This window comes from Perca fluviatilis, chromosome 1 (genome assembly GCF_010015445.1).
Source record: "Perca fluviatilis chromosome 1, GENO_Pfluv_1.0, whole genome shotgun sequence".
NCBI classification, from domain to species: domain Eukaryota; kingdom Metazoa; phylum Chordata; class Actinopteri; order Perciformes; family Percidae; genus Perca; species Perca fluviatilis.
In genome coordinates this window covers 10,461,060-10,473,608 of record NC_053112.1, presented here as the reverse complement: position 1 = coordinate 10,473,608, position 12,549 = coordinate 10,461,060, and the positions used below count along the sequence as shown (strand labels likewise).

Genomic DNA, 12,549 nt, shown 5'->3' with positions numbered 1-12,549 from the left:
ACAATCCATCCAATACTGCACAAGACATGTCACATAAAACAAAAATGTTGCCCTGCTTTGGAGTTGAATGGATGAATGCTTTATTTCGAACATGTAAAAAAAAAATTTAAATAATAAAAACTAAAAGAACAAAACAGAAACAAAACAGAATATTAATTAAACATGTCCGGAAAAAGGAATAGGAAGAAGCAAAAGTTTATTCAACCCTACCCCCTTTTCCACTACTATATAATAATCACCATGAATAGCTACTATGTTTACATCATAAAGTATTTATATCATATTTAACACGGTCTTTACAATTTCCTACATATGTATATTTACATAACACAGAAAATAAATTGTATATATATTGCCATGCTTTGCAGTTGGAGTTAAAGTCAGGGAATAACCAAAGTCAGAATGAGTCATCCTCTGATGATCATGAATGTCAGAACGAAAGTGTATGGCAATAGATCGAGTAGTTGTTGAGCCATTTTAGCCTGGAACAAAGTGGAGGCTGCTAGCATGGCTTGAAATCAGAAAAAGGAAATACTAGAGTTTTCTGTTAAATTCAGCAGTTTTGTTGACTGTACTGTAGCATGCATCTGGATCCTCCCCTGTTTCCTGACCTCTGGTTCTGAGAGGAAAAACATAAACAGGGGGTGATATAGTACAATCTATTACAAATACAAGAACTGTGTGAGTTAAAATGTACGCAAATGCAACAACCTGTTGACAATAAATACCTACTAAATGCATGTCATTTTGAGATTTTAGTGAGAAGAATGTTCTGTGAGAAGAGCTTCTTACCTCGGCGGAGTACTGGCACTGTTAAATTTGACAGCAGCATACTCCACTTTGTCGTTGTCTTCTTCTTCTTCTTCTTCTTGCCCCTCATGTTTGCGGAGTCCAGCTGGTCTGATGTTGGAGTATACAGGGTCTGTCTGGTTCGTGGAGAAGTGGATACTGGCGTAGTGAAGTTCATCCCGCTCCTCTGACTGATTGGGTAGACAGTACAAAGACAAATTTGCTTTCACATTTTACACATACAGTTATAGAAGATATAATAGTTAATATAATATATAATAATAGTTAATAAGTTGTAGTACATCTTCTTGATCAATAAATCCATCCATTGTCCTTAACTTATCCTTGTCTGAGTCATGGTGGCAGCAGGCTAAGCAAGATAGTCAAGACTTGCTCCTGCTAAATCTTAAGGCCTTTTCTGAGCCAGGTGTGGTATGTAATCCCACCAGCGTCTGCTGCTGGAGGGTCTCAAACAGTTGATATATATAATAATTTCTGTATACAGAAAACATTTTCAGGGAAACATCAAGGAGGCATCTCGACCACTGGGGGCAATCCACCATTTGCCAGAAGACTACCATGGCCACAGACTTGGAGGGGTTGACCCTTGCAAAGGATGTTTCACACTCCATGATAGAGCCAGCAGAACTACATGATCTGTATCCCGAGGTACCAAGACCTGCTGACTATGTGCTCGACTTGCAGTAGAGGATGCAAGAACGTAGTGACGCAACGCCTCCCACCTGACACATCTTAGGGCACGGTCATTTGTTGTTTTTGATTGGTTACCAAGATTCAAGAAGGATTCATTTCTGTGAAGAAGGTTGGCTTAAAAGCCACATGGAGTCAAGTAGAACTTTATGATATTGAATGACTGAGGAACCAGAGCTTCACAGGAACTTACACTGAATTGTTCTCCTTGCTCACCTGTTCCCTGTTGTCTGATCCATCTCCAGGCTCGGGTAATTGCTTGGAGGTTCTCTTTTTTCTGGTGAGGATAATTCATTAAAATCAAGGAATTTATAATTTAGTTGCCAAAATGACTGCGAACAAAATAGATTTTCAGGTATTTCATTTACACTGCTTTAGTAAAAACAGATCCACTCACCTTATGAGTAGGAAGATAGAGAGCCACACGACAACCAGGAAAACAGCAGGGATTGTTCCAATGATGACAGATTTCCATGTTTCTGGGAAAACTGTGATAAAGGGTAGCAGGAGAGGTGACAACAAATGGGAGTTTCATTAAAATGTGGCAGTGCAAAGCTCAGTTACTCTGATCTACATTCCACCTGACCAAGCCCTTTTCCACAAAGCTCTTCTTAACTTCACCCATATGAACAAAAATGTGTGCTAGTTGATGTGCATGCTCTCATAGCCTGCATTTTTCGCTGACAAAGCCCCTAACTTAATAAACATGCAGGTCTTTTTAAAGTAAAATATCCAGTTCATCACGACTTGGGTGTTATTTTTGTAGTTCTGGCCTTTGTTTTTATGGGTCATGGTGGCTTTATTATGGAACCCACGCAACTTCTAGGCAAGACCCGCCCTTCAATAGCATTCACACACAACTATTGGCCAGGCGTCCATGCTTACACAAGGTAACATAACCCGATTTGTTCAGGTCCTATCCCCCAACCAATCGAGCTGCTTCGTAGGGCAGGACTTGCCTAGAAGTTACGTGGGATCCATAATAACGCGTCATGGTGACATTAGACTGAGCATGTTAATTGCAGAAATCTGGGAACACACATGGACATCACTCCTGACAGGGCAACATCAGTCAGACAACAGGTTGTGTAACAGGACAACTGTTCAAATTCAGCAAGTACGGTGGGTCAAAGTGAAACCAGGAAATCAGTCTGATGAGTAATTATTGTGGTGTCCGCTTCTGTTTTCTCTGGAGGCTTGGTTAAACCCTGCCTCTTGTTTCTTGCCCCATCTGACCACTTTTTAATAATGCCATTTTCTGAGATTCAAGCAATCTATTTTTAATGATTATCTTTTCAGATTTAGTCATCAGCTGCCAATACACACCATAGTCACAGTCATTCAACTCAGAGGTAAATAAAAAATAAAACCTTACCTGCTACAACAGTCAGATGTAAGGTGGAGTTCTGACGTCCTCTTCTGTTCTGCGCTTCACAGTAATAATTCCCACTGTGTTCAGCTCTGATGTCAGTGATGGTGAAGATCTGTCCTGATGCTTTTGGTGAGTCTTCATTCTCCTTGTACCAGGTGTAGTTAGCTGCTGGGTTAGCATCACTGCTACAGGTCAGATTCACTGAACTGCCCTCCACTATCTCAGCAGAGGGACTCACTGACACAGAGGGAAGCTTTGGACCATCTGGTAAGCAAGTAAACAATATGTATGGAGACATATTCCATTAATATTATCATGCATGATTAGGTAGGACTCTTGAATCATTAAAAAAAGTGACTTACACTGCACATCTATAGATAGAGATGAGGAGTAAATCAGTCCATATTGATTCTCAGACTTGCAGTGGTAGTTGCCTCTGTCCTCAGAGCTGATGGAGGTGAAATAGTAATTTCTTTCCGGTCCTTGAAGCAGTGTTTGGTTCTCCTTGTACCAGGTGTAGTTAGCTGCTGGGTTAGCATCACTGCTACAGGTCAGAGTCACTGAACTGCCATCCACTATCTCAGCAGGGGGACTCACTGACACAGAGGCACGCTTTGGACCATCTGTATATGAACATAGATTATAAATTGATCAATAGCATCAATATTTAGACATCCTTGCCTCTTAAAAACCCACTCCTTCGAACCCCACAGCACAGCTTGTAACGCAGGCTTCTTGTTAAAAATGTCTTCCTAAACTATACTTCATGTGTAATCAGTAGTGTGCCCCTTTAATAAAGAGCAAAGGATGTGACAGATGTATTTTACTCACATTTGACATTAATAGAGATGTTTGCTGATGTCCTCCCCAGCATGTTCTCAGCTGTACAGTAATACTGTCCAGAGTCAGAGGACTGGATGGAGCTGAAGATGAGCTGTGGTCCTTCACTGAGGCGTTCGGAAACTAGATTATTCTTGTACCAGCTGTAGTTAGCTGCTGGGTTAGCATCACTGCTACAAGTCACATTTACTGAACTTCCCTCCATTAAATCACCAGAAGGACTCACTGATACGGAGGGAAGCTTTACATCTGAAAAATAAAGAGGTTATCAAATATCCATTTTATTTTGTAGTAATTAATATTCTCAAGATAATGATTCATCCAGGAAGAAATAAGGAAAGTACAATGGAATATTTTCTAAATAATTTCAATGTTTGATTATTGCAGCTGTCCAGAGTGCTGATACTGGAGCTCAAACTTAACTGGTCATGATTTTTAACACTCATTATGTATGTTGTTTTCTGCACTTCACTCCAATAAAACTCTTTATAGCAGTTACTATATATTAGTAAATAATATCAATTTTTCCTTTTCATAGTTTTCTTTTAATAACTTTATTTGGGTTGTGTGAGTGCTTTAAATGTACATTAGGTGTGACTGTGGTTGTAAATTTGTATTTTAATGTCTTGTATTTCACAATTTTTATTTTTGTTTTTATTTTTATTGTATTAATGATCTGTTAAGTGACTACGGGCGGAAAATAGCACTTGTGCTATAACCTGGCACAATGCATCTCTCCTTGTTCTTATACAAGGTTAATGGTAACTTGTGCATTGTCCCTGTTTAAATAAAAAATGAAAATGAATCTTAATGTTAGTGCTTTAAAATGAAAACAAAAAGGCTTGGAAAGTGAATGAAGCTTAATGATTGACATCACAATTTGGTCGGAATAAATGTTTCTGAAGAGGAACTAAAATGTGAGAGAGGTAAAAGCTGAATTTGACTTGTTCTCGACTATTTAGGTAAACTCATTGGCCAAATGATTACAATGGAACAAAGAGAAGTAAACTCACACACTGAAGGAGAGGGGAACATCTCATATTTTGATACAGCACACGAATAGTTGTCTGCAGGATTAAATAGGTCTAGATGAAAGTAAACTTTTTTATCTCCAAATTTCTGGCCGTTCTTGTACCAGATGTAGGAATAATGATCAGGCAGCTGACACTTGTTATGACATGTCAGTTCTGTCCAGGTAGGCTGTTGGTGGGATCTGACTGTTGATCTCCTCACATGTACCTGGAGCTGTGGATCTGTGATTAACCAACAGAAATGTTAATTTAGAATTTTATAAAGTGTCAACATATGCATAAACAAGGTTTCTTTTTTATATTAAAAATTTAAAACTTAACTGACTTTAAGTGAAAATGTTACCTGCTACCAACAGAGTGACTCCAGGTAAACCAGTATATTTCCCTGTTGAATCGTCTGTTCTGAACCTGAACTTGTACACAGCTGAGTCGCTCTGTCTCAGGTCTGAGATTCTCAGAGTGCAGTCCTTGTTTTCAGAGTGATACTGCACACCTTTTTTTTTACAGTCAAACTGCACACGATCTGAATACTCCAGGTCCATTTTCAGATCCACATAAACATTATTACTCTCTTTTGTAAACCAAAATGCTTCCTTAACTCCATCACCATTGGTGGATGGGTATCTGTAGCTGCAGCGTATTTCCACTGTTGATCCCTTTAAGGCACAGATCTGAGTAGAGGTGTAAGTCACTCCCCAGCCATTCTGACTCTGTATCACTGTAAGAAGAAGAAAACAAAAAAGATTCATAACATCAGAGAACAGATTATTTTTTTATGCATCTTTTTTCCCCAGAACTGAACTGAACTAAACTACTTTCCAAAACTCCTTCCAGTGGTGTCAAACCATTTGCCATGGAGAACCAACCGGCTGCAGGTATACATTTAATTTTTAAAGATTTTAAAGACGGTCCAAATGATGCCTGTGGCTTGCACAGTAATAGCGTTACAGAAGGCTAGCTCTAGTCTCGTGCTGAAGTCCCGTGGGAATTCAGTTGTTGCAGGAAATGGTAAACAGTAGTGTGCAGATCAGAGCGTAGTGTGTGAAGAGTGAAGATCAGAGGTGTTCATAAGGGAAGAAGCTTGGAGTAAGAATAACGTGTGTTGATCTACTGTGGAAAAGAAATCATTCGCGTTTGTGCCTTTCCAAATTGTGGCAACAGAATGAGAAAATACAAGGAGTATATATTTTTCACACAGAACTACCTTATGTGAGCAGCTAGAAAACAGTTTAAGTAGTTAAAAATAAAAAATACCACATTTAGCCTAATAAAAAACTCAGACATTAACTAAATAACAGAGAATGATGTGTGAGATTCTCAGGAAATGCATGGGAGCCATGTATGAAACTCAATTTGCAGTCCATCCAAACCCGGAGCTTTACTACTTTTAGTTCAAGTTCAAGTTCAAGTTCATTTATTTATATAGTACATTTAAACAGCCGCTAAACAGACCAAAGTGCTTTACAGAGCAAGCATATAAAAACAAGTGTGACCATGGCAGTTTACAGCTCCTCTAAAGACACATCCCCATCTAATAATAATCTATCTTCTTGTGCTAAGGTAGGTAATAACGTGTTCTCCAAAAAAAGATCTGCATCTGCCCAGGTCACACTGTGAAGTAGATGTATATAGTAGGGCTGTCAATCGATTAAAAAAAATTAACTAATTAATTGCACAATTTGCTGTAATTAATCGCGATTAATCGCTTTTTTAAATTGGGACTGAAGCTTGTAATAATGGATATTTAAATGCTAAATCACTTAACGTTGCAAATATGAAGAAAAAAACAAACAAGGAAAGGTTCTGTTAAGTTCAGAATGTTTAATATCTTTCAGAACAACAGCAGCAACAATTTGGCTTAGTCCTGCTGAAGGCTGCTGGAAACGGCTAGAAACTGTCCGACTTGAGAGCAGATTTTTGTCACCGCCCCCGGCTGCTGTCGCCTGCTCTCGTCCACTTTACAGGCGAGGCACAGTTCATCTCCAAAGAGCCCATGTTCAGTCGGCGGCAGGGCAGTCGGGACTCACCCGGAAATGGCGAGCGGAATGAGGTGACTAGTCTCTCAAAATCTGACGAAAATCTTCTAAACTGACCTTTGTTGATCTGAAATGAAGACAGATTCATCAACTGCATGGCCTATTTCTCGCTTAAAATGTTTTCAGAAACACGTTTCAGTAAACTATTTTAGTACAATATGAGATCGTATTCTGAACGGCCGCCATGACAGTCTGGCTCTCAATATCCGGAGAAAACAAACCCATGTGACGCGTTCGTCCAATCAGCTGGAAATTTGGATTTTATGAATACTAATTCACATGCATGAGTATTAACATAATTATACTTCAACTTAAGTTCATCTATCAGCAATAACATATTAGATCCATTACTTACATAGTGTTGCCTCTCCAGATTAATTATATCGTTTTCAATGCATTTCAACTAATTTTTTGTTTTCTTTTTCAATGATGATGAAAAGGCTATCACACACTCTCTTATGTAGGCCTTAAGCATGTCCCATATTATCAATGGACACTCTGAGCTATTTTGATGTACTTCAATGAACGTTTCCCAATATGCATTCATATACGACGTGAATTCCTCTTTTAAGAGTATTAAATCTCCATGACTTGAAAGGTGATGCTAGCTTTCCAAATTCTTTTTCACAAATCAAAGAAGAGTGGTCTGAAAGAATCCTAGCATAGTAAGAGCAGTTTATAATTTTCGAAAGATAATCAGCTGGGATAAATAAAAAATCTAATCGTGAATATGAATCATGCACATGGGAGAAGAAAGAGAACGCTTTCTCCTCTGGGTGAAGCGTTGTCCATGCTTCATAGAGTCCTACATTTCGTGTATTATTTACCAAAGCTCTTGACATATTAGATAATACATATTTATTTTGAGATGATCTATCCATTTTTGCATCCAGTACACAATTAAAATCTCCACCCCAAAATATTGGAATATCATACTGGAGTAACATAATGTAAAGATTATTAATACATTTGGGATCATCATAATTAGGACTATATGAATTCAATAGAATAACCTCTTCATGGGCTAAAAAACCTCTAACAAATATATATCTACCACATGGGTCTGATTTAACTTCTTCCAGGGAGATAGGTATATTTTTACAGATAAGAATAGCCCATCTCGCGCAATATTCACACATAGCTGCGGCCCAAGTTTGTCCGCACCAAACATTTCCTTCAGAAAGTTGTTCATGAAGGCAGTCGGTTGTCCTCCTTCTGACGAACATTAAATTTAGGGCTGTGGTCTTCGATTTGTTGGATCTTTTCTCTCAATGAGATGTTTTCTACGTGTAGATTGGCATATTTCTTCTCCATTTCAGTCAGCCGATGGTCATTATCTGTAACTGCTTCCTCTACCTCCCGCAGTTTGGAGGATGTGTCCTTTATAACTTCTTGTAAAGAGTCTAGTGATTGCTTTATCGGCTGCAATTTTAATTAAAATGCCAAACCAATCTCCTCTGGAATAACATCTCTTATAATCACGGTGAGCGATCCTTGACTGAATGCATCGCAGAATTGCTCCTCAAATTATGGTCTTTCCCCGACATTAAGCGTTTAGAATTGCAAAATGTTTAAAAACTGGCAATTCAGGACATTGTGTAATTTTGATTAAAGGAATGGTCAAAAGTACAAACTTTATCAGAGGACGGAGCGACTAAGACGTGTTCATGTCATGCTGCCGGAACAGGAAGTGTCCACAGTTTTAAGTTTAAACACTGCATCCCTTTACAGGTCAGATCTATGAACATGGTGACCTGAGAATGACTGTATTTACTGAATTTAAATGTTGACTTGTGTAAAAATCCTAACATAGATGTAAAAACACAGTACCTGGTACAGTGAGGAGAAGGACGACCAATCCACTCGCTGCTGCAGTTAAACTCCAAGCTGCTCCTCTCATTTCTCTGTGTGTAAGTTCAGAAATAATAAAACATGCCTGCAGGTAAATAACGTACATATGTATCAAGCCAGTCACATTAGAAACTTAATGTGAAAGCGAGTTGTCTTAATAAGACTCTATGTCATGTAACAGCAGAAGACAGAAGTCAAGTTGTTTAAAATACACCCAACTTCCTTCCTCTTTACATCATTTACATGTATGATGAGCCAGAGAAGTTAAGTGGAAAAAACAAAGAAGTAACTTGTTTATGCAAACTATGAACTTCCTAATACAATCTATTTAAGGAAGCGTAGCTTTGTGGCAAATAAGAACACCACTAACACAAGAGAGACCTTTTTTAGTGTGGGCACAGTTAAGGCACAGGGTATTAAAATACTGGTGAAAGGCAGACACAAAGTTGGAACAAAAAGTGGTATAACTCACATTCAAAGAGGAAAGTAGCGTAAACCCTGTATAGTTTAACCTCTTGAGATCTAAAATATTTCCAGTTGAGGGAACTAATGTATGAAACCAGTGAATATAAGATAAGATCAGACTTGATTGATCTCAGGGGGTTTATCCACATCTTACAGCGGTACAGAGACAGACTAATACGGGAAGTAAAAACTCTTATAGTGTATTTAAATACTAGCATGAACAGCAACTTGTCGGCACCAGGGTACTAAGTTATATAAGAGAATTGTGCAAGAAAATAAAGAAAAAAGAAATCTGTAGGCAGGACTGCAGCTGTGGTGAAGCATCCTTGGTCTCTCATTCACTCTTTTACAACTCTGTAGAACACAGATCCAGCCTCAGCCCTACACTAGCCTACCTCCCTATTACAGTAGCCTACCGCCACTTCTGGTGGCGCAGCACTGCTGGCGACACGGGCATGAGAGAACTGGCGTCTGTGGTAGTCTTAAGTCAATTTGTAAAAATAATCGTCAATTTTTAAGTTTTAAGTTCGTCAAGTCTGTCAAAAGTCTACGTCAAGGGTGCTGAAGTGCTTCTAATGCTGGTGGTCTGCTTGGTTTGAAAGAACTGAAGTGAACAAGGAAGAGAATTTCACTATAGGAAAAGAGAATCGCTCACCGGAGTGTAGCTGCTGCTGCTAATTACATCCACCTTTTGCGTATGCTTGTAATACGATGACACCAGACTTACTGGAGGTAATGATGAGACGTTGCCGGGCAGGGACTGGCTGTTGTCCTTGAGGAGGAAAAGCTGCTCCAGAACCAGGCGGGTTAGATCATGTTCCGGAGGAGCTGCTAGGACAGTGCGGAGGCAAGCGGCCGCGGAAACAAGGGAGAAGGGGCGGCATTCAACAACGCCTTCGCCGTCTCTTTAGCAATGTTCGCTCCCTGAGGAATAAGATGGAGGAATTGCGGCTTAACAATAACTTTTTTTCAAGTTATTTCAAAATTAAACCAGAATGAACAGACAAAGAGAAGTCTAAACACAAAGTAAAAGTTAAATATGTTAAAAGTTGAAGAACTGATGTATATTAATATACATAATACATTATTAGGGATAATAGTAAGTATGAGTCTGTACATTTCTTGGTTAGTTTTACTCTCTGTTCACTCTGAGGTCAGGTTGATGCTGAGGTAAGTGTGAAAACTAAAAAGAAAAGCAGAACACTGAAGTCAGAGAGTACAGAAGGAACTAGCAGGGTTGGGCTCAGATGTGTGATCAATTAAGAGAAGTTGAGACGGTAGCCTAAGTGATGCCTTTACTGACCAGTATTCCTTTAAAAAAACAACCAGGGTCGTCTATAGAACAGATTAAACAGTAATATGTTTTCACAGAGTGAGGAGGGAACAGTTATGAATAAAAGCCACAATATTCTCTGTTTACAGCATGTAAACAGAGACAAAAGCACAAAATTAAATGACACTGTCCAATTAACACAACAACAAACAAAACTGATAGCGTCTGCTGAGTTTCCACAATTGTAAACAAAACAAATATAAAGAGCATTCATAAAGAGAAGAGAAAAACAGACAGACAGTTCATCTCTATGTGCACTGATTCAGGATGTCACACAGTCTGCAGGCAGGGTTCAACAATAGCAACATCCACCAGCACAATGCTGGTACAATATGCAAGTAGCTGGTAGATTTGCTTTAGTCACCAGCCCAAAAAAAAAACATAATCTATTGACTGGCTGAAGAAATTTTTAACATTCAATAGCCATTTGGCTGAATGACAAAAAAGTTCATTTTAAAGCCTTTCCGCAGGTGACAGAACAGGAATGTATTTGACCTGTGAACCACGAGGCAGTTTTACTGAACAGGAGGAAGAGCAGAGGGGATGGAAATCAATATTATTTTCTTGGTTTGTCTCTTCTAAGAATCAGTTGTTCCCTCTGCGGTCAGGTTGCTTCTCTTTGCAGAGAAATGCAGAACACTGAGGTGTGACAAACTCACATGCATGTTAGTGTTAACTAAACATGAACATGTAACACATATAAACAATCAAACTGGTAGGGATTGGTGAAGACACACAATAGTGATATAATGATGTTGATAAGAAAAATGTACTTTTAATGACTTTGGCTTGTTTAGGTGGATCAGTTGGATAAACTGTGTGCAGAGATGTCCTACATTTAAAATGGGATAAAAACACAGGACACTAGAAGGACACTGAGAGCACAGACCTCTGCCAAAGAACTTTATTTATCTGTTAGGAACTTCATAGGAACATCCATAGCAATGGGGTCAACCCCACCCCTTCTCTTAGCTTAAAGTTCTCTTGTTTCTTACTAAAAATGCTCTCAGCAGATTTCTGAATGGGTCTTCAGAGGAAACTCTAAGATTGTTGTCTACTCTGTACGGTGGTAGACAGGGAGAGGCTACAGAGAGTAGTAAAGGCAGCACAGAAAGCTCATCGGCTGCCCTCTTCCCTCCCTGATGGACATTTACACCTCTGGTTGCCTCAGCAGAGCAGAAAACATCACCGAGGACAGCTCCCCCCCCCGCCTGTGATCTGTTTGACCTGCTGCCCTCAGGGAGGCGCTACAGCTGCATCACAACAATAACTAACAGATTCAAGAACAGTTTCTTCCCAAAAGCCATGACCACTTTGAACTCACACATGGACTGACTTCACAGTCTTAGCCCCAACCCCTGGACTCTCTTCTACCCATCTACTGTGCAATATTTAATATTTAATACTTTTTGATAATATTTACAATTCTGTACAATTTCATTACTGTGCAATATCATTACTTCACACTGCATTTCACACTGTACATGAAACCATATCTATCTTTATATTTTTATATATGTATATAGCTCTCAGAACTGTGCACCTTACCCCCCACCCCCTTAATTCTTTTTTTTTCTTTGCACTACTTATTTCATGTTGACACTGGAAAGGAGTTGCTTTCAATCTCGTTGTCCATGTGTATAATGACAATAAAAGGCATTCTATTCTAAAACTAATTGGTTTAATCAGAACAGAAAACAAATGGGATGTCAAAGGCTTAAAAACAAGCACAAAAAGACTACAAACCCCCATCGCATGAGCCATTTAAGAGATTGTACTGCAGTGTTGTGCCTGAACACGTTCATTGAACGATAGTTCATGAACTCGTTCATATTTTGGGCGAACGTGAACTGAACTTAGCTACTGTATTACTGCCTGATGAACGTTACTGTGAACTCGTTCATTCTGGTGTCTGTGAACGGCACGCTCTCTCAGTTTACCTTCGTTCAATAGGGTGCCAGATTTCTATAGAGCCTTCCAGGCAAAAACACGGCTAAAACACACCGTAAACAGGCCTTCATATGTAGAGGAAAAAACACCCAATCTGGCAACACCAGCCACCAGTGTCGCACCGCCACATGTGTCATCAAAACAAAAAGCAGCGTGGAGGCGTCGTATGAT

The 12,549-nt window shown here is 39.2% G+C and overlaps 1 protein-coding gene across 4 annotated transcripts; it reads right to left on the bottom strand.

Annotated features, from left to right (window-relative positions):
- Positions 1 to 63: 63 nt before the first annotated feature.
- LOC120559619 (B-cell receptor CD22-like) lies at positions 64 to 8,788 on the bottom strand. Of its 4 annotated transcripts, none has more exons than XM_039801475.1 (10): positions 8,610 to 8,788; positions 5,087 to 5,461; positions 4,726 to 4,965; positions 3,704 to 3,961; positions 3,235 to 3,495; positions 2,876 to 3,136; positions 1,898 to 1,988; positions 1,694 to 1,777; positions 793 to 980; positions 64 to 619 (listed from the first exon to the last, which is right to left on the bottom strand). In XM_039801475.1, the coding sequence occupies exons 1-10, from the start codon at positions 8,734 to 8,736 to the stop codon at positions 519 to 521; spliced, it is 1,986 nt and encodes a 661-aa protein (XP_039657409.1). In that variant the 5' UTR covers positions 8,737 to 8,788; the 3' UTR covers positions 64 to 518. The 4 variants fall into 4 exon arrangements, with proteins under 4 accessions (XP_039657409.1, XP_039657418.1, XP_039657436.1 ...); XM_039801484.1 differs by having other exon boundaries at positions 1,717 to 1,777; XM_039801502.1 differs by having other exon boundaries at positions 2,876 to 3,024; positions 3,384 to 3,495.
- Between the last annotated feature and the right edge of the window lie 3,761 nt (positions 8,789 to 12,549).